The sequence below is a fragment of the Fistularia commersonii genome, chromosome 29 (assembly GCF_037954325.1).
Source record: "Fistularia commersonii isolate RoL2024-O1a breed Wild chromosome 29, RoL_Fcom_v1.0, whole genome shotgun sequence".
NCBI classification, from domain to species: Eukaryota; Metazoa; Chordata; class Actinopteri; order Syngnathiformes; family Fistulariidae; genus Fistularia; species Fistularia commersonii.
In genome coordinates this window covers 125001-147155 of record NC_141312.1, presented here as the reverse complement: position 1 = coordinate 147155, position 22155 = coordinate 125001, and the positions used below count along the sequence as shown (strand labels likewise).

The window sequence follows — 22155 nt, the reverse complement described above, 5'->3', positions numbered from 1 at the left end:
CTGTCTTCATCAGGGTCTGGAGCGTCTGAGAACTTTGAAGGAAAAGGGCTCCATCTTGACGTTGAAGGAAGTCCCAGGGTGATTCAGAGGGGGCTTCAGGAGGAGCTTCTGAACCCTACTGGCACACAGAGGCTGTGACTTGCGGAGAAGACGTGTGGTTGAACTCTGCTGACGTGTCTTCAGACCAGCAGGAAGCAGCCGACCGTCACCTCAGGTTTCACCCAGGAGCTGATCTGACCTGGTTACTGAACAGATGTTTGACCTCAGTCCCTGGTTCTTCACAGGGTTCTTCTACCTTCTAGCCTTAACCCTGGCGTGCTCCTGCCGAGACAGCATGGGGGCCGGTCTGGTCCTGTCCAGGTGGACCCGAGGACACGGACAACCTATGGGAACAGGACGGGTTGGTGGAGAAGAAGATCAACATCTGACATCAAAATATCAACTCAAAAATGGGGCTCCAGAGTAAAAGGGGATCTGCTCTGGAATAGCATAGAAGGTCCTCCGGGTTGATCCATCGGACTGGACCAGAACGTCTGTGTCCACCATCTGTGTGGTGGTGATCCAGAACCAGAGCAAGACTGCCTGCACACAGCTCTGGTGTTTGGACAAAAGGACATGGAGCCTGGACCAGAGCAGATGGAGTCTGGACTGAGGAGATGGAGCCTGGACCAGAAAAGATGGAGCCTGGACCAGAAAAGATGGAGCCTGGACCAGAAAAGATGGAGTCTGGACCAGAAAAGATGGAGTCTGGTCTGGACTGAGCAGATGGAGTCTGGACTAGAAAAGATGGAGTCTGGACCGAGAAGGAGGCTGAGGCACTGGTGCTGATGGAGATAGCGAGCAGGCAGTTTAGCAGTCTTGTCTCCTTGAAGAACCAGCTGGGTTCAGGTGGGGCTCGGTGGAGCAGAGATGAAGGTCAGATGGTGCTCAGATGGAGCAGTGAGTCACTGGACTTCCTGGTTTTGAGGACAGAGAAGTCCTTCAAAGGAAGAAAGAGCTGTTGATTCTTTGACTTCTACAGGTAGGACCAGGATCTCGGGGTGGAGGAGAAGCTCCTCCTCGGTGAGGCAGGTTTCTCCTCGGTGGAGGAGGGTGGAGGAGGAGCTCCTCCTCGGTGAAATGGTGAAGACGCAACATTCCGGTTCTCGTCTGTTTACCAGACCGACAGGAGATCCGTGAGAGGATGAGGAGTTTGTCCGATAGTAACCTCTGCAGAGGAGGGAGGAGGAGGAGGAGCATCTGACCGGCAGTAACCCCGGAGCTGATCTGGGCTGCGTGGAGTGGAGCCGTGACGGTTACACGAGCATCAACACAAGTATGCAGAAATAAAGACGTGTTTAAAGAACTGAACATATAATATATAAACAAACGATTGGTCCGCAAACCCGCTGCGTCTATGACGGAATTCCCGGGAGGAGACTCCCGTGCTCAACACAATATTGTCCTGCTTGTTTTCACGTCGAGACACGTCTTCTGCAGCCTGGCCCGGCGGCACCGGCGGCGGCGGCGGCGGCGGCGGCCGCTTCTTCCTCTGCCAGCGGCCGCTGCCGCTCCTGAGGCTTTCGAGTGCCGTCGGAATCATCAGCTCCACGCGGAGGCCTTCAGGGCAGAGCCGACACGATCCGCTTCCGGCCGCCGCTGAGCGCCGTGGGTGGCAGACGGGCGGCCGGACGCGTTTCCACGCCGTGCGCCGCGCTTCCCCCGGCTTGGCGCGCACACGCAGGCGGCGCACTTCTCAGCCGGAGCCTGCCTGTGAGATGTCGGAGTGTCCGTGAACGCGTCTCGGTTTGACCGAGAGTTACCTCTCGCCGCAGCCGCCGGAGAACTGGGTGAAAGGGCGATGACGTCAGCCCGTCGGAGAACGCAGGAAGCCCATTGGACGGAGGGCAGCGCGTGCGCGTGAACACACACACGCACAGACACACACACACTGATGACCTTCAGGCTCTCGCTGAATGCGGGCCCAGAGTGGACCTCCTCGCAGGAGGAGCAGGACGCCACCAACTCCTCTGGTGATACCGGTCACACACACACACACACACACACACAACACACCGAGGAGCTGGTGGAATGCTGTGTGTGTGTGTGTGCGCCTGCGTGTGTGTGTGTGTGTGTGTGTTTGTGTGTTTGTGTGTTTGTGTGTTTGTGTGTCTGTGTGTTTGTGTGTTTGTGTGTCTGTGTGTGTGTGTGCGTCTGTGCGTGTGTGCGTGTGTCTGTGTGGGCATGTGTGTGCATGCCTGTGTTTGTGTGTGTGCGCCTGCGTGTGCGTGTGTCTGTGTGTTTGTGTGTCTGTGTGTGTGTGGGCATGTGTGTGCATGTGTGTGTGTTTGAGTGTGTGTCTGGAGCAAACAACAGGCCATTTAAATACCACTCTCTAATTCCATGGTTCTCCTGGAGCTGCTCCACCCACAGGTGGTGCTGGAGATGTGGAGATCTGCCCAGGCCTGATCTCTGCTGCTCCACTTCCCTCTGCCCATGATGTTCTCAGAACCAGGCAGGAGAACACGGGTATCTTCAGGTCACTCCTCCGTCCCTCAAAGGTCACCACCTCCCCACCTCCAGGCTGTTGTCACAGGGTTGCTGACTCACCATCTGGATCTCAGCAGCCGTTGTTCTCCAGCAGCTGGTGTCCCGTCATCCTGCTGCTCCCCTTGTTTCCCGGAGAACATCAAGATGACAAACGGGGTGGTCACCATCAAGCATCGGGTCAGGAGACAATGAAGATGAGGGGTATCACAGCCCCATGACTGACACACACACACACACACACACACACACACATACACACACACACACACACACACACACACTCGCACACGCACACACTCACACACACACACACACACACACACACACACACACACACACACACACACACACACAGATCCCAGAGGAGAATCCAGGTCTATTTTTGGAGGCCCTGGATTAGACTGAGAGCAGGAGGTGAGGAGGAGAGCAAAGGAGGGCCTGATCTCCTGGGACACTGAAGGCATCACAGGGGGGTTGGAGCAAGGGGAAGGACCTGGACAAAGAGGCTGAAGAAGGAGACAAATGGAGGGCAGAGGAGAGGAAGAGGAAGAGAAGGAGAAGAGAAGGAGAAGAAGAAGAGGAGAAGAGAAGGAGAAGAGAAGGAGAAGAAGAAGAGGAGGAGAAGAGAAGGAGAAGAAGAAGAGAAGAGAAGGAGAAGAGAAGGAGAAGAAGAAGAGGAGGAGAAGAGAAGGAGAAGAAGAGCTGCCTCTGCAGAAAACAGACAAGTCTTTTTCATTTCTCCTCATGTTGGCGTCTCTGCACCAGCGGGGGTCGGGGGGTCGGGGGGTCGACCACCAATCAGCTTTCAGTTCCCATCAGAGACGGTCAGATGCTTCTGGAGGTTCTGATCCAACCCGAGCAGAACCTCCACACACAACACACACTTTAACCCACACTTTAACCCACTCACATGTACTTCTCTCTTTCTCTCTGTCGCTCTCTCACACTCACACACACACACACACACACACACACACACAGAGGATTGGATGGGGTATTATTGTGAAGCAGACTAAGCTGGTTTGGTGATTTTGTGTCGTCATGCTTGGAGGATGGAAACAAAGGAGACAAAGGAGATGAAGGTAGTGAAGGTAGATAAAGGTAGATATTGTAGATAAAGGTAGATAAGATAGATAAAGGTAGATAAGATAGATAAAGGTAGATAAAGGTAGATAAAGGTAGATAAGGTAGATAAGGTAGATAAGGTAGATAAGGTAGAAGTCCGGCCCCTGCCTCTATCCAGCTCCTCCAGCAGAAGCTGCTCCTCCACGACCCTGCAGGAGGACCTTCGGTGGCGGGACGCGGACCTTCGCCGCAGACGTGCTGATCTCCTCCTGGAAGCAGAGGCTCTCCGACAAAGAGGAAGAGGATGGAGGAGAGAAGGTCCACAGAAACCCGAACCCAGACTCGCATGACCAAACCAGAACGCCAGGTGTGACTTTGGGGAGGACGTCACAGCAGGTGAGCTCCACGGAGGGACCTCCAGGCCTCTTTCCACCGGCCGTCCTCACCTCATCCTCCTGGGTGAGTTGGAGCTCTTGTTGTTGCTGTTACATCATCAGGGCATCCGAAGTCGCCATGAAAGTCTTCATCAGTGCAGAGACTCGTCTTCTGCCTCGCCAGCAGAAGGACTGTGGCGCCACCTGATGTCCGAACAGAGAAACTGCAGCTTATATAGGTCAAGTCACCAGGTCTGGTCAGAGGCGGCAGGGGGCATCAGGGGGTATCAGGGGGCATCAGGGGGCATCAGGGGGTATCAGGGGGTATCAGGGGGCATCAGGGCCTGTAACAGTCAACCTGCCACTGAAATGTCCTGAATGACACTGAACACAACACTCACATGAGCCTTTCAGGACCAGGGGCTGCAGATGTCAGAAAGAAACAAAAAGACGAGAGAACAAAAGACATTAAAAGACAGACAGAGAAAGAAACTCAAAAAGGAAAGAAAAAAGAAGAGTATTTTCCATCTGATCGGCAGATCAAACGTCAGGCGGCCAACAGCGACCTCTGGCGGCCACAGTGTGTAACTACAGGGAATACTTCCAGGAGTCACATGACTCATTAATGCTCTTTGTTCTCAGGTCACTCCACACACACACACACACACACACACACACACACACACACACACACACCGAGTGAAGTGGAGCACTGTCACTCCAATGTGTGTTTTGTATTTGGCCCCCAGTGGAATTGCGGTATTTGCATGAGTGTGTGTGTGTGTTGTGTGTTTGTATCTGCCACTGCTGCAGCGTGTGTATGTCGTGTGTGCTTTGTGCTGGTGTGTATGTGGTGTGTATAGTGAGTACACATGTACACTGCTTCGGAAGAACCAGCACGTCCTGTTCAAATGCCTCTGAATCCATTCATTTAAGTGGAACTAATTAGAGAAGCTGTCCAGTGGGAGAGCTTTGATTGGACCATGTATGTGTGTGTGTGTGTGTGTGTGTGTGTGTGTGTGAGTGCATGCATTAGAAGCAGGTTTTCCATGAGATAAATGAGCACTGTTTAACAGCACATATAGACATTTCACAAGCTGATTATCCCATTCTGCTGCTCACACACACACACACGAACACACACACACACACACACACACACACACACACACACACACACACACACACTCAAGCACACACCACGTGGTCTCCACCAACTCCAACTGCTGCCCTCGAGGGGAGCAGGTTTAGGACGATCAGTGTTTTCACTCCAGCGCAGCCGTCACACCAAACACTGAAACCTCACATGAACCCCTTTTTCCACCTTTGTCTCCCACATATTTACCTATTTATTCTTCTGGATGGGATTTAATATTTGGTCTTCTATCTCCAGCCCTGAGATGCTGCTCTTACTATTGTGTGTGTGTGTGTGTGTGTGTGTTTTCGACGACACCGAGCCTGTCGTTGCACTGTGTGTAACCACAATAAAACTCTTGAATCTTGAATGGAGGACGCTTGTGGTCTGAAGGCTTCCTCCTGTGGACCCTGGTTCCTCCTCAACAGGTGGAAGAACTGCAGGTCAGCCTTCATGAAAGTGTTCTTGAAACAGACTTTAGAACTGCACACACACACACACACACACACACACACACACACACACACACACACATCTCATCCGTCAGTTTACCCTCTACCCTGTATCTCACTGGGCTTTTTACCTGCTTTCCTCCACTGGAGGTCTGGAGAGCCCAGAGGGACCTCCTGCAGATGCAGGTTGTATGCTTGTTCTGACCTTCAGCCTCGTGCACACCCTTCGCGCACGCTCCAGTGCACGCTTCAGGATTCCAGTGAACCAAGTAGAAGGAGAAGCAGGTCAGAGTGAGGAGCAGCAGATGGAGGGGGGTTCTCAGGGGTCACCAGGACAGAAGCACTGATCCAACCACTCCTGGCCCTTCTTTGGGAGGTGGACAGGGGGCTGTGTGTGTGTGTGTGTGTGTGTGTGTGTGTTCAAACACTTCATCTCAGCATTTCAGGATCCTTCAGGGCCACATGGACTTATGGACTGAAGGTCCAGGCAGAGTGAAGCCAGCAGGTGAAGAACCTGCTTCCATCTGAAAAGGTTGCATAAGTTCCACCGTGGTGGAACAGAGTGAGTGTGTATGTGTGTGTTTGTGTGTGTGTGTGTGTGTGTGTGTGTGTGTTCTTCACTGATGGAGCAGATGGTTGGAGGTAAACCTCCTCTTGACGTTCTGTCATGTTCTTTGTCCTTCAGCAGGACTGCTGCTTCCTCAACATGGTGTCAGATGCTTCTTCCCATGTGTAGACCATGGAGCAGCATGGTGACCCTGCACCTCCACCCCCAACCCCCGATTCCATAAGAAAAGACCAACATCTCTAGGACTGATCTGTGTGAGTGACACACACACACACACACACACACACACACACACACACACACACACACACACACACACACACATTTCAGTGTCCCAGTTTCAAACCTGCTGAGTTTGGAACTTTACTGACTTCCTGCCTCTTTGTGTTCTCTGAGTGACAGCTGCACACACACACACACACACACACACACACACACACACACACACACACACACACACACACACACACACACACACAACGCCCCCCCCAAGACTGATGATCCCAGTGTGTTACATAAAAAGAGCAGAGGTATTTTTAACTGTCTGAGTTTCACACACCTCTGAGTGTGTGTGTGTGTGTGTGTGTGTGTGTGTGAATGAGGCCCCCCCCCCACCTGTGAGTGGGGTCTTGGAAGAAGGTGCACCTTCACCCTGGGGAAGAACCTGGACAAAGGTGTTGCTGGAGAAGGTGCGGCGCCCCAGGAGCAGCTGGAGGTGGACGGGGAGGAGAGGGTTCAGGGTTAAATCAGGCGTGGTCTTCACATGTTCTGGAAAGGCTCCGTGGACGGGGAGCGCCGGGGTTCCCGGGTGGAGGAGGAACTTCTCCGGGTTCTGAGGAGCCTCTGTGTTGGAGCTCCGGCACCGAGGCAGCCTGCCAGACGTCGCCTAGCAACCATGCGGGATATCAGCCCCCGGGTTAGCGTGTCTCCGAGAGCACCGGCAGACTACAGCGCACAACAACCATAGGCAGTACTATCACCAGTACTGTCTGCAGTACTATCTGCAGTACTATCACCAGTACTGTCTGCAGTACTATCTGCAGTACTATCACCAGTACTGTCTGCAGTACTATCTGCAGTACTATCACCAGTACTGTCTGCAGTACTATCTGCAGTACTATCACCAGTGCTGTCTGCAGTACTATCTGCAGTACTATCACCAGTACTGTCTGCAGTACTATCTGCAGTACTGTCACCAGTACTGTCTGCAGTACTATCTGCAGTACTATCACCAGTACTGTCTGCAGTACTATCTGCAGTACTATCTCCAGTACTGTCTGCAGTACTGTCTGGAATGGAACCCAGTGGATGTTCTGCGTTCAGCAGGAGAACCTGAGTGGAGAATTAAGAAAAGGGGTAAATGAAAGTAGCAGAAATGAAATGCAATTACACACACACACACACACACACACACACACGCACACACACACACACATCAATGATGCAGACGATATCAATAAGTATCAAGAGGTCTTCTGCGCAGTCTTCTGTTAATGAGCTCATTATTCCCCTCGTTGCCACGGAAACCTGAACTTGCGGGCCCAGAGGCCAGTTTGAGAAGCAGGACATCAGAACGTACAAGAACAACCAGCTGAGGGTTCTCCGTCCACCAGGGGCGGCGGGAAGGAACCCGGGGATTGTGGGTAAGAGGCCCCGCCAACCTGCCCACCACCCGGGGTATGAGCAGAGGGCTGGGGGTCTCACACACACACACACACACACACACACACACACACACACACAATACCTTTGGGAAGCTGAACTTGAACATGTTGTTGAAGGCTCTGATGAAGGTGCTCCAGGAGCCAATGAGAAAAGAGCAGAGCTCCTGCACAGAACCAAGGAGAACCTCTGACGTCTGGACGGCTCCCACACATCCTCACAGAGCCGACACACACATCTCAAATGTCTTGTGCACTGCTGCATCATTGTCAGTGCACCTGTGTGTGTGTGTGTGTGTGTGTGTGTGTATGTGTGTGTGTGTGTGTGTGCGCGTGCACTTGTATTCTTACCTGGGCTTTTGTCCTATTTCCAGAGTAAAGCTCCTTCCTGCCTGCCGGGGGAATTCGTTCATCGTGGACACCATATGGTGGGGCTAATGATTAATGTTTATTGGGCCGAGGCCAATACACACACATGTACACACACACACACACAGACACCCACACACGTGTGCACACACACACACACACACACACACACACACGGGCACACATAAACACACACACAGACACACACTAAACACACGTGTGTGTGCATGTTGTTGCATCAGACGCAGGAGAACCGGCCCAGAAGATGCAGCGCGGTGATGTGTTCTGACAGGAACATTTACCGGGACGTTCCAGTGATGCAACCATTTCTCATCTGTCATCTGAGACAAACACAAACATAAAAACATGCACACTCGTGCACAAATAGGTACAAAATGACAAAAAGGAGGATCCTGAAGAACTAAAGGAACATCAGAAGATCCCAGAAGCCAAACATCCATAACCGGTCCACCAGCAGGAAAGCCTTCAGAGCAGGGTGTGTGTGTTTGTGTGTGTGTGTGTGTGTGTGTGTGTGTGTGTGTGTGGACTCAGGCAGCTTGAACACTAAGATTTATTCACGCTGCTGCCGTTGCCATGGTAACCGCTACTGGCAGGAACCAAGCTGGATTCAGGCTGACATCACCTGTGTACTCTAAGAAATACTCTGTGTACTCTGAGGAGTACTCTGTATTCTACTCTGTATTCTACTCTGTGATCAACACAACCGATCAATGCATCAACTCTTATTGGATCTATTCTGTGTTATGTGTGTACTTCCTCTTCCTCTGCAGGGTTTGATTGGTCCACCATAAGCTCCTCCCCCTACCTGCTGGCCAATCATTGTAGGGCGGAGGAGAGGCATTGAAGCTCCGCCCCCTTTATTTGTGTGTCTGCAGGAATCAGAGCAGGTTACTGATCTGAGTGTGTGTGTGTGTGTGTGTGTGTGTGTGTTTCATGTCCCAGGCTCCTCAGAGATGTTTCTCTGCCTCCTGAAATAAAGAATGGGGGTTTTCTCTTTCGATCCATCATGCTCTCCCTCTCAAGGAGGGGTGTGTGTGTGTGTGTGTGTGTGTGTGTGTGTGTGTGAAGGGGGGGGTCCATTATCCCCCTCTAATCCCCCTCCTGCCCCCTCCCCTCCTGCCCCCCCAGTGAGGACATGGATCACACTCACTCCTTGTTCCTTTGTTCTCTTTTGTTCTCGTCTTCTTCTCCCTGAAGGTCCACCTCCAGAGTCTATGGATGAAGGCATGTCTGCTTTGTGAGGACCCGGGAGGGCTGGAGAGGGTGTGTGAGTGTGTTTGTGTGTGTGTGTGTGTGTGTGTGTGTGTGTGTGTGTGTGTACACTCATCTTCATCCAGGCAGTCACATCACAGCAGGCATCGGTGGTCCAGTGCGATGGTCCCCCGTCCACCGGACCAGGTTCAAGCACTAACTGCCCGAAAGCAAACAACCTTGGAGGAAGATGGAGCAACGGCATCCTCAGGAGGAACAGGAGATCCTGGACAAAGATCAAGGGTAGGATGATGAGCTCCAGAAGAGGAGAACGGTCTGAGGAACAGCTGAGATCCTGTACAGAAACCTCAAAGCTCAAGGACTGTTGGATCATAATATCTCCACAACAACGGCGTCACCAGGAACAGACCAGGGAAGACCAGAGAAGACCAGCTCCTGCTCCTCACCCAGCTGCAGCCGGAGGGAGGAGGTGCTCAGCCTCAGCTGGTGGCAGCAGTCAGAGGACCAGAACATGGAGCAAGATAATTCTTCATACCTCCCACACAGGCGGAGAACCTGCCCGGTCCCTCTGCGGGAGCTCCTCTGTCTATCTTCTGACCCCTGCCAAGGAGCTCGGGGTGAAGGCCATCTCCAGCTCACATCTCATCCTTCCTTCCAGGAGACATCAGGGAGGCTGGAAACACCTAAACTGCACCTCCTCCTCCTCTTCCTCTACTTCTGTTATTCTCCACCCGTAGAGACATGAAGGACAAGCCGACAAGCGGTCCTTAAGTCTAAAGATCTTCCAGGGATCCACCTCCAGGAGCTTCTGAGGCCACGACGGGGTCAACGGCTGACACGGATTGTCACAGATCTTCAACTCCATCCACGCTTCCACAGCAATCGCCTCTGAATCATCAGAACAGATGCTTCCGTTGTTGTCATGGAAACATGGACGGCGAGCCCTCCGACCGGGAGGGCCGGGAGGTCCACCCCTGCAGGAGCTCCCTCGGCCTGGTCCTCCGCTGATGTTCATGAAGGCGTGAAGGGCTCCTCCAGCCCAGGAACGACCTCCTCTCTCTCCTGTGCAGGAGCCGTCTCTGTGTTCAACCTTCTGACGGGGCAGACGTGGACCACATCTCCATGGAGGAACCCCTGGCAGATGCACCCTCTACAGCGGACGATCAATCCAGGTGTCTTTCCAGCAGGTCCTCAAGCAGCATCAGATCTTCTTAGGACCACCCAGGCTGCCGTCCACCAGTGTCCTCTGTGTCTGCAGGAAGGAGGTCATCTTTTTGGGATGAAGGTCAGAGGCTGATGGAAGGAGATGGAGAAACATCACATGTCACTCACTCACCTGGCCTTCTGCAGGGTTTTGGAGAGATGCAGCCAATCACAGCTGATCCTGGTGTGAGGGGCGGGGTTGAACCTGGGGTGGCAGCTGCTGGTCATCTGGACATTCACCCTCTCATTCACCCCCTCAGACCTTCTGAGTCCTCGGTGATCCACCGGCTGTTTCTAGACTGAAGATGGAGAACCTGGAGGGAACATAGAAGAACCAGACCTTCTTTCTGGGGTCATGAAGGGTCATGTCATGAGAACAGTCGTGTCTTCATGTGTTTGAAGAATCTTCATCGGGACGTACTGCCGGTTCTGTCCACGTCATCAAACCCCAGCCTGACATGGAACCGGAGGCCGGCGTCATCCTCACCATCTTCTCCACCGCCGTGTGAAGGACAAACCTGGAGCTTCCCTGGACGATCCTTCCCACCTGCACCGCGAGCAGCTCCTTCAGACGACGGCTCATCAGAACCGACGCTTCGGACGCTTCTTTGTGTCCACGGACATCAGACTGGAGAACACACAACCCTGGGTAGCCTGAGGAGCATCTGTGCTGCTTCCACCACCTCACCACCTCACTCCATCCACTACCTACCATCAAATGAAGAAGAATAAGAGTGTTCTTATTCTTATTCTTCTTAATTCACCATCTCACCCGTTCACCATCTCACCCATTCACTACCTCATTATCATGACCTCATTATGACTCCCACCATCACCTTCAGCATCATCATCATCATCATCATCCTCAGCTGCAGGACCTCCTCGAACATGGACGACTCCAGACTCGTCCGCTTTAAAAACCAGGTTTTATTGATATTGTTATTTACACGTCATGATTTGTGCTTTTCAAGGTCGAGAAGAAACCAGGAGGAGGAGGAGGAACCGGACCGGAACCAGGACTTGGGCTGTTCTTCTTCTCGGCCGAACGTACGGTGGGTACAAAACCAGGAGGGGGAACTGAAGGCGAGATGGGGAGATGGTTGGAGGAGTCCGGGGACCCTGCGGATGTTCCGCCGAGGGCCGTGAGGACCTTCAGATGCTCTTCAGATGCAGCGGCCAAGGCATCTGGCGTGGCTTCTTCTCCATCGGAGCTCCACCCCCAGGGCCCGCCCAATCACACACCCGCTGAGGTCCTACACCGTGGCCACTTTTGTCTTTGGCGGCCCTTGACTCCCGGTCCCGTCTGAGGAGGTGGATCTATAACTAATCATCAGGGTGGAGATGGAGAAGGTCTGCAAGGATGGAAGGGAACGTTTTCCTGACATCTGAGTTTGGGTCGGGAGGGAAAGGGTTGACCCTCGTGAAGCCCGGAGAAGGAGAACCACGAGGAGGAGGCCACCGAACTTGGAGGAGCAGGATGGTGGCGAGCGAGAGAGAGGCTCGAAGAAGGAGGAACGGAACAAGTTCAAACTTCTGATGGAATCACGTGCTCCAGGACCGGACAGGGTCCGCGTGATCCGCCCCCAGAGGAGGAGAACCTGCACCTGGAACCCCAACCACGATGGAAGACGGTGAGGAGGGAGAGCACGGCCTGGTCTTCGCCAGTCCATTGTCAGAAGGTGCATAGAAGAACAGAATACCTCGAAGACGTGAAAACGCCGAGATGAAAGCACGGACTTCGAACCGGGAATCGAGAAGATGCGGGTAGAAGGCCGGCCGATGCCGGGTCGGCCTTCAACGAGGGTCGGTTTGGAGACGCGGTGGAGGAGGTGGAACAGGAGGATTCCGATGCCGGAGGAGTCGGAGGAGGAAGGCCTTTCTGGTATAGATTGGTCCGTTAGCTAGCTTCAGCTTCCCGCTAAACCCAACCCTGCAGGTCCCGCAGGACCAGGTCCAAGTCCAAGTCCACATGATGCATGTGTCCTTCCCAGAAGGAGGAGGAGGTTTCTGGGGCATTTTGGTCAACGGAGAACACGAGACTGACCTTCGTCCGGAGGGTCCGCTGCCCTCGGGCGCCGTCCGGAGGTCCTTGAGGGAACTCGTCCAGGTAGAAAACAAAGATGGCGGACGGCCGCGGTCCGCCCACGCCCACGACGAGGAGCTTCTTCCCTGCCCGGGCGGTCCGCGGCCCGCAGCTCAGCCCCCCCGTCGGCCTTAATGGTACGGCCCGCTCTCCTGGCGGAAGGACCGGCCCGGGCCGATCGGTTCGCTAGCCGGAGGCTAACGGGAGCTCGGAGCCGGGCGGCCCCGAGGCCCCGCCCCCGGCGGCCCCGGAGCCCCGCCCTCAGCTCCACAGGCAGAAGTTGCTGGTGGTCTGGCAGGAGGAGCCTCTCTGGGCCGGAGACAAGTAGAGCTTCCCGTTAGCGCAGGCGCAGAGCTCGTACACCGTCTGACGGGTGAAGGTGCTGCCCGCCGGCGCCCCCTCCAGGGGGTCCAGGGCGCTGCCCAGCGGAACCGAACCCAGGCGGATGGTGCTCGCGTCCAGGAAGATCTAAGGACAGCACACACAGGGGCATGGTCAGGAGAACAGAAACACACACACACACACACACACACACACACACACACACACGACCTGGAAATAGGAGGAGAAGGAGAACATCCAGACCTCTGTTAGAACACATGATCTGCTCTTCAGCCCTTCCTGCAAACATCATGTTGTCCACACACACACACACACACACACACACACACACACACACACAAATCTGTGCGTGTGGCCAAGTGTACACAGACATGCACGCACACACATGTGATGGCACGTGTGTGTCTCTTTAGCGAGTGCACGGCGTCATGTCGGGGAGATTGGAAACCTGCGGGAAGAAGCAATTATTGAGGTCAAAACATTTTTCATGGATGATTTCCTCTGGAGCTGCTGGGGGAGGAAGGAGGGGAGGAAGGAGGAGCTCCTGCTTCTTCTGATGGACTGGTTTGCCCAGGATTTTTCTGGGGAGTCTATTCTGCAGATGGAGGAGGAGGTGGAGAGTTGGGGGCTCCAGACACAGTTAGGAACCTCTGGAGCAAGCAAACACACACACACACACACACACACACACACACACACACACACACACAGAGCCTAACAACATGCTTTGCTAAGCTAAGGTTAGCTGTGGCAGTCCAGACCTGGGTATGATCAGAAGTGTAAGTGTGTGTGTGTGTGTGTGTGTGACACATAGACATGACCACAAACTTGAACATCTTGCAGACAACATCTGCTGCAGTAGACCCTGCGCTAAGGTGCATAAATGCAAGTCTGATGTGTGTGTGTGTGTGTGTAGGGGGGCTAAGCGCTAACCGGGGGGCAGGGAGGCAGAGCGGTGCCAGTGATGGAGAGCAGATGAAGGTGGAGGTCTTCCATGACCCCTCGTCCCCTGAGTGGCAGGCAGATGTTCCTCTCCACATGGCAGGTGGTCTGCAGAACCATGACTGCTGAGGGGTTCTCCTCACACTGCTCACAGCTCCCCCTTGTCTCCTGTGTGTGTGCGGGGGTGTGGTTGTGTGTGGATGAGTGTGTGTGAGTATGGCTGAGTTCGGTGAGTATGAGTGTGTGTACGCTTGGAGCACCGGGTTCTCACCTCATTATGGCTCATTGACATGAAGTCTGTGTTCTGCACACCTGCCCCCCCTACACACACACACACACACACACACACACACACACACACACACACACACACACACACACACACACACACGCACATCTTTACAGCTGGAAACATGTAATTATACATGTATACGTGCACATGCTGTTCCCTCTGCACCCATCAGCCTGTTTAGCATGTCATTAGCGCGTCTGACACGGATCCTGGATCTCCGGAGATGAAACCGAGCCGGAGCAGCAGCAGGACGTGAGAAGCTCTGATGGATCTCCACCTGTGTAATAACACCCACAGCCGTGTAATAAAGCTGGTATTACACGAAGCTGACAGCAGCAGATAACGTTGTGACTGAGATGTTCTGGAACTTTATCTGCCCGCTCAGCCACACGGGGGCGGCGGCGGTGGAAAGGGTTTCTTCTGGAGACAGAGCTGCTGCGAGGAGTTAGACCTCGAGGAGTTAGAAGGGCCGAAGACCTCGGAGGGGACCTTCTCAGTGCACACGAGACATGGATCAGCAGGCAGACAAAACCGGCGGTTCCTCTGGTTCCTCATTTGCTGGCAAAGGCAAAACGGTTCTGGAGCGAGAACCTCAGGGTGACCCGGAGAACCTTCTGAAACCTCTGTTCTCCGTCAAAAAGACAGCCTGGCTCCTCAAAGACAAGCCATCACCTGGACGTGGTTTTGACGCGTCCATCAGAAGCTGAATGGAGACCTTCGGTCAGAAGGTGTCTGAGGGTGAAGCCTTCCGGTGAGGAAAAGTAGCTTCCGGACATGCATCTCTGATCCTGGCCACCAGAAGGTCTTATGATCAGTGGCGTCTCTTCAGCGCCGCAGGAAAGGAGACATGACGATCACCACCCCTTCATCAGCAGATATGTGTGTATATATAGATATATATGGATACATAGATATATATATATACGCACATATATGCATGTACGAAGATGATATAATACTATTATAAAGACTATGAATCTATTTAAAGATGCACTGTGACGGTCAAACGTGCTTCATCTCCTCCTTCTTCTCCTCCATCTCCTCCCCTTTCATGGTATCAGGACCCAGTGAAAGCCTGCAGCACAAAGCTCTTACACAACCGACAGGACCATTGTTTGCCAATGTGTGTGTGTGTGTTTCATCTGTTTCATCTTCCTCTGTTCTTTGTCCACCATCTCTCTCTCTCTCTCACACACACACACACACACACACACACACAGTATATCTCCCCCACCCTGCCACTGGAAAGTTAATTAGAAAGGTCGGGTAACTTGGAGATGAAGGAGTCGCAGGCTGGGGTTTTGGTGTGTGTGTGTGTGTGTGTGTGTGTGTGTGTGTGTATGTGTGTGCGTGTGGGGGGGCTATATGGGGTAAGGATGAGGAGGATGCAAAGTGAAGCAGAAGATGTGAATCTAAAGGAGGCAGGACAAAGACCACCAGGAGCAGAGGAGGGGTCGTCAGATACTGGAGGGGTTTGAGAAGGTCAGAGGTCCACATCACACACAGTCTGGTTTGGACCTTCAACCTTAAGACGCTAACAACTCTGTCACTGTGATTGACATCCACACAATTTCTCCTGCGCTCAGGGCCAGGGGGCGGAGCCAATCACCGCAGGGGGTGGGGCTTCACCCGGACCAGCAGCTGTCAATCATCCAAGCATTCACCCTCACATTCACCCTTCTATGGACGGAAGATGGAGAACCTGGAGAGATCCAGGGAGGAGAACCTCTCTTCTTCATCGCTGCATTTGACTGTTTTACAATTTATATACTAGTACAAGGTCAGTGTGTGTGTGTGTGTGTGTGTGTGTGTGTGATTAGCAGGATTTTGACAGGAGGTGTGAATGTTTGTGTTTGAATGACACAAAGTGTGGGGAAAAGGAGTAGTTTCAGTCAATCACTGGATAAAACCCACACACACGTACAACATAAACACACACACGCACACACACGCAGGCACGCACGCACACACACATCCAGGTTAAGGCTCACCAAATGAACCGTCTGCTTTGACAGTGAGCTAGGGTAACGATGTCACACACAGATAATACACACACACACACACACACACACACACACACACACACACACACACACACACACACACACAGGCAGTGACAGGCAGCCTCATCATGGCTGTGCTAATGAAGTCACTCGTTTCAAGGAGGAGGGAGGAAGACGAGGGAATGAATGACAGAGCCCAGTTCCCCCCCATCCTGTTCTGCTGAGGTGAGCCAGGAGACCTGAGGTCTGAGCTTCTCTCTGCTCACCAAACACTGAGGTGAGCCAGGAGACCTGAGGTCTGAGCTTCTTCCTGGTATCTCACATTCCTGACAGCTCTTCTGGACGGCTTGAGAACTATCCTTTTTGGAAGCTCTGAAGCTGCGATGGCATTCAGTCATTCACTGACAACCCTCATAAGCCCAATGACGTGATGAACGAAGCACGACTTCTCTCTCACACACACACACACACACACACACGCACACACACGCACACACACACACACACACACACACACACACACACACACAGGAGTTTCAGAGTAGAGCCCGGCTCACCTCCCCCTCCGAGGCCTGCAGCAGGAGGTCTTTCCTGCAGGATGCGGTGAAGTCTCCCACGCCGGCGCTGACCTCCACGCCGCGGGGGGCCTCCAGGGTCAGGGTCCGAGTCGGGGACTCCAGTCTGAAAGGAACCGACGTCAGTCTGAGGAGACACGCTCATTCATCTCACCGGTCCAGGTGGATCCGGGGGGCGAACCCCGGACCGGGACGGGACGGGACAGAGACGGTGCCCCTTGGACCCGATCACTCCGTCCCATCAGGGGGTCAAAGCACGGGGTTCATCACGGGGTTCACCACGACCGTCTACCAGGGAGGGACCACAACCTTCTACCAGGAGGAGCCTTCTCCGCACCGGACCGAGGCCGGACGTCTCCCTACGTGAGAATGTGTACGACCGCCGGCCGGAGACGACTGGCCCCGAGCTCTTCACCCCTGCGGAGGAAGGTGTTCCTGCAGGACACACACCTCAGCCTGAGCAGATACACTCTCAACCCTCCAGAGCACACAATTATGAAGAAGCCACAGAGAACGGCAAGCTTCCAGCGGTGGGACGCTATCAGTGACGGGACGGAACTCAGAAGGTCCGGCACGTTCCGTCTGCTGCTGATAACAGAGATGGAATGAGACGTGGCTCCAGGGCGGAGAGGAGGGGGTGCAAGAGGAGAAAGAGAAGGTGGAGGAGGAGGAGGAGGAGGCGGAGAAGGAGGAGAAAGAGAAGGTGGAAGAGGAGGAGGAGGAGGAGGAGGAGGAGAAGGAGGCAGCAGCCACTGGGTGGAGGGGTTCTAATCCACATCCATTCAATCCTCCTGGAGAAGCACCTTCCAGCTGGATGAGCTCTGGAGGCCAGAAGTGATACCAAGATGTTTCAGATGAAGATGAGGAAGATGAAGAAGATGCTGGTGCTGGTGAGTGAGTGCGTTTTGTGAAGAGTCCAATTCTGGATCCGTGGGTGACGATTGAGGAGCCGATCAGACCGAGAGGATGGATGGATGGAGAGGAGGAGGAGAAGACGAGTGCAGGGAGTCCATCAGTCAAGATGTTCATCTAACAGCAGACACTGCCAGGATACTGGGATAGTTTAAAGCTGTGTGTGTGTGTGTGTGTATGTGAGAGTGTGTGTGTCTGGGGGAGAGAGTGTGTGAGTGTGTGTGTGTGTGTGTGTGTGTGTGTGTGTGTGTGTGTGTGCGTCGAGGGGGTTAATTGACTGGGGCTGTCCTCAGAAGTCCGAGTCATGGCTGACAGATGGAGATGATGGAATCTTCAGCCAGCGGACTCCAAATATGGCCGCTGCTGAAGGGGATCCATCAGACGGCCTGCCGAGGTCACCTCGTCAGCAGAAGGTCGGCTCTGAACCTCTGCGGGACGTCTGATGGTCCACTGAGCGTTCTTCCTGGTCCTGCCTCTGGTTCTGCTGCCTGGAGGTCTGGGTTCCCCGAGGAGTGAATGGACCCGACTCTGGATGAAGGAGGACTTGAGGAGAAGGTGGGAGGAGGAACCCTGAGGAGATGTAGCAGAGCTGTGGAGTCGGGCTCCATCAGGTAGAACCGTCTTGGCGGCCGGAGCGGGAAAGGAGGAGCTAGAACCTCAACCTGCATGGAGGGCATCTCTGCCTCTGGAGAACGTGTTGCTTTGAGGAGAACGCTAAGAACTTTCAGATGGCTTTCAACCTGGGGAACACTCTGCAGTACGTCAAGCATCGCAGCGAAGGCCAAGCTGAAGGCCAAGCTGAAGGCCAAGCTGAAGGCCCCCCCCCCCCCCCCCCCCCCCCAGACGGCACCAATCAAAGAGGATGTCATTCTGGGATTTCACCACATGCAAGTGCCTGGAGGCGGAGCTACAGACGGGAACCTGTGGTGGAGGTCATTTAGACGCCAGTTGGCGCTGCTTCCCCCCGTGGCGTGTGCTCCGCCCCGCCATCCTGCCAGGTCCTGGGCGCCCCCTGCTGGACAGAAAGAGCTCCGGGACGGAACTGCACAAAGAAGGAGGCGCCGTGATGTTTCCGTCTTGCACGCCACCCGGTGGAGGCCCCGTCTCACAGCACGGAGGGATCAGGACATCCACCCCGAACCCCACGAACAATCCGGCGTGAACGCATGAATCCTTCTTCTTCTGGGGCCCGGCGTTCCGCTGCCGCTCGGGGATCCACCGAGAGAGTCGGCTTCCCTCTTTCAAAACAAAATCCTTCCTGTTCCTGGACTCCGCTGAGGCTGAGGGCGGGGGTGGAGGTTCTCCACGGAGGATCACCCTCTGCAGGGCTGCGGCGGCGGCTCCGTGAGAAGATGCTCCACTCAAATCCTTTTCCAATTCCCTCAATCCCCCCCGAGGAGGCTCCTGAACCCAGAACTTAACAAGGAGGAGGGCGGGTTCTCGGGCGGAGGGATTAAAGGATGAAGTCTGGAAGGACATGGAAGGAGATCGACCGCAGGCTCATCTCCCGCCCTCAGGAGATCCAGACCCGAGGCGACCCGAAGTCCTGAGGATGCAGCGTGCCAGAGCTGCAGGGTGAAGGAGCCTTCAAGGAGGACGGAGATGATGGAGGTGCTGCAGGACGGAGGAATCCGGGCCGTCACTGGGATCTCGGTTGTTTCCAGAAGACCAGCTGATCGGTGAGCTCAGGTTCAGGCCAGATTTCAACCGGGCTTCCAGCTCTGCATCTCAGCCAGGGAAGAAGCAGACATCCAGGTGCTGCTGCTGCCGGTGGCTGTTAGTCTCTAGCTGCTCGACGTGTTTGCTAGCTATTAGCTGCTAACTGTTAGTTGCTAGCTATTAGCTGCTAACTGTTAGTTGCTAGCTATTAGCTGCTGCCCGCCAGCTGCAGGAAGTTTCTGCTCGGCCGACCCCATACACATTCAGAGAGGACCATGCTGGAGGAGGTCCTGGTGGGCTCCCACAGGCTGTTGTTGGCCACCTTCTAGCTCTCCTCTGGTCCTGATCTCCATTCTTTACATGTTGTAGCACCATGTGTGTGTGTGTGTGTGTGAGAGTGTGTGTCTCCACCAGCTGCAGCTTCTGATTGCCCTGATTAATCCTGGATCCATGGTAGATACCGAGAGAAGGTCCAGTGTGGAGAAACAACCCTCCTCATCCTCAGCTGATGGATGTTTTGATGGATATTATGTCATGCATAACATCATTGTCACACACACACACACACACACACACACACACACACACACACACTGAAGAAGACATCTCCTTACTTCAGGTCTTGGGAAGGTTCTGCCCGAATGTGTGAGGTCTCCACTGAATGGCTGAAGACCACGCCCTCGTTTCCTGTGGAGAAAAGGAGGATGAGGCACAGCTTCAGGGTGAGGAAGGTCAGAGGAAAGCGAGTGAAAAGTAGCTTCCTTCAGAGGAACCACAGGTTGAGGTTCCTCCACGTCCTTGGAGGTACCTTCTCCACCAATGAACTGCATATCACAGGTACTCTTGGTAGAGTAACCATGTCAATGATGTGTTACTTTGATTATGGGTTGTGCGTTGGTGCAGCTGCCTAAAGAGATGCATTGGGGAGAAAGTATGGGGTGATTGGTTCTCCGGCCCTTGTTTTGGGGTGCTGGTCTAAAGGAGGCTCGGGTGAGAGGCAGGTCGGTTCTGGTTGGTCGTGGTTTCCCTGGAAGATTCTATGGTTCTTCACACTGTAACCAGAAACCCCCCCCGGTCCTGGAACGCTACCTCGTAGAAATTAGGGTTACAGTAGGAACAGGGTGAGGAGCAGGAGGAACAACGGTCTTGTTTTTGAAGAACACACCTGTGACTCGGAGCTTCTCTGTGCCGATGCTGACCTCCTCCTCGTCTGCGGAGAAGAGGACGTTCTCTCCATCGGCGCTTCTCACCTCAAACCTCTGGCACTGGGCCTCCACCATCTCGGAGCCTGGAGAAGAGGAGGTGAAAAGCATCAGGAGAGGTTTCTCCTTCAAAACCATCCGTAGTTGAAGCCTGAATGACCACCAGCCTCCAGGTCTTTCCCTCAGAGACCATCTCATCTGACAGCCTGTCAGTCACCTGAGCTGTGACCAATCAGAGGGCCTGGATCTGAGGTGGGGGGGGGCAGACCTTCTAACCCTGGATTGGATGGCCCTTAGAAGGTCCTGGAGCCTCATGGAGCCTTGGCTGACAGATTCTGCTGCCAAGGATCCCTCCGAGGGCCGGAGGGGCGGTTCAACCACAGGAGGGTCCAATCAGAGGAGGGTTCAACCACAGGAGGGTCCATCTAGAAGAGGGAGGTCCAACTAGAGTGGCTTATTCCCAGGTTCTAAACGTGGCCTCCAGCCTTCCATCCATGGTTCCTCCAACACCCTCCAAGTGCGTCTGGACTCAGAACCTTTCCTCCTGCAGTGGCTTTGAGTTGATCATCTCACACTTCTGTGTCCAAAGAGCCCAGGGCTCTCGACCTCCTCAGACCTCCCACCGCTGCAGAAGGTGTGTCTTCTGGGGGTCAACAAACCTGAGGGACAGTATTTGGAATTTTCAAGTCCAGGTCCCTGATGTTCCTCCAGCTGCCCAGTGGCTCCTGCCTCCAGAAGCACCTCTCACCTTCTCTGGATGAAGATCAGATGAGCATCCAGACCCGGAGCTGAGCGGGACCTTCAGGCTGACCAGAGGAGCATCCCTGACACCAGATGATTTCCCCAACACCTCAACACCTCTCACACAGAAGCGTAGATCTGAGGAGCGACGCTGCAGATCTCCAGATCTCCATTCCACCGAGAGGACGAGGGGCGGACGTGTCGGAGAGCAGCCAGGCTCGGGGGATCTTCACCCAAACCCCTGGCGCACAAGCGATGAACCTTCTCTGTGTGATCACAGCGGAGGAACTCGTAAAGCTTCATTTCATTTGGGTATTCAAACGTGGAGCCCAGCAGGAGGTTCTGGAGGAGGCCACAGGTTCTCAGGCTCTCCCGGTGTAAGTTCTGCCAACCATGCTGTCTGAACGCTGCTTGGCAGAGCTTATGGATGAAGAGGAACATTCTTTGGAGAACATCAGCCCCTCCGTAGGCTGGATGAATATTCAAAAGTCCAGAAGGCTCTTCGGGCTGGAGGGCCTCTTTGACCTTATCAGGAGACCGACGTTCCACAGACGTGGAAACATCTGAGAAAGCGTTGCTTGATGTTGGTTCAATGTTCAGCTCCACCAACAAACCCATCAGATGTTTCCTCACCGCTGAACCTTGTCCTCTGCTGCCCCGGCAGCCCAGGAACCTTCAGTAGACCAGATGAACCTCACATCAAAGTGTTACACAACTGATCTCCGTTCTCACTCCTTTGAGAAGACAAAGTCCTCCTCCCGTCTTCTCCAGCTCAGAGACAAGATCGTCATTTCCCACAGGAAGATCTGAGAGGA

At 54.0% G+C, this 22155-nt stretch overlaps 1 protein-coding gene and 1 long non-coding RNA gene across 3 annotated transcripts in view; one reads left to right on the top strand and one right to left on the bottom strand.

Moving 5' to 3' along the window:
- Nucleotides 1-6297: 6297 nt before the first annotated feature.
- On the top strand, nucleotides 6298-8762 carry LOC147216481 (uncharacterized). The gene is made up of 3 exons (XR_015109076.1): nucleotides 6298-6377; nucleotides 8159-8212; nucleotides 8396-8762. It is a non-coding gene; the product is annotated as an uncharacterized LOC147216481 (long non-coding RNA).
- Nucleotides 8763-11501: 2739 nt separating this feature from the next.
- The window catches only part of LOC147216480 (zeta-sarcoglycan-like), a 65016-nt gene continuing 54362 nt past the window's right edge, over nucleotides 11502-22155 (bottom strand). Inside the window, exons 5-8 of one of the 2 annotated variants that reach the window (XM_086177171.1) lie at nucleotides 20563-20685; nucleotides 20012-20084; nucleotides 16809-16932; nucleotides 11502-13140 (exon numbers count right to left, since the gene is read on the bottom strand). In XM_086177171.1, coding sequence (XP_086033297.1) covers nucleotides 12934-13140; nucleotides 16809-16932; nucleotides 20012-20084; nucleotides 20563-20685 — 527 coding nt within the window. In that variant the 3' untranslated portion in view covers nucleotides 11502-12933. The remainder of the gene's footprint in view (nucleotides 13141-16808; nucleotides 16933-20011; nucleotides 20085-20562; nucleotides 20686-22155) is intronic. The other variant, XM_086177172.1, reaches the window with a different exon arrangement.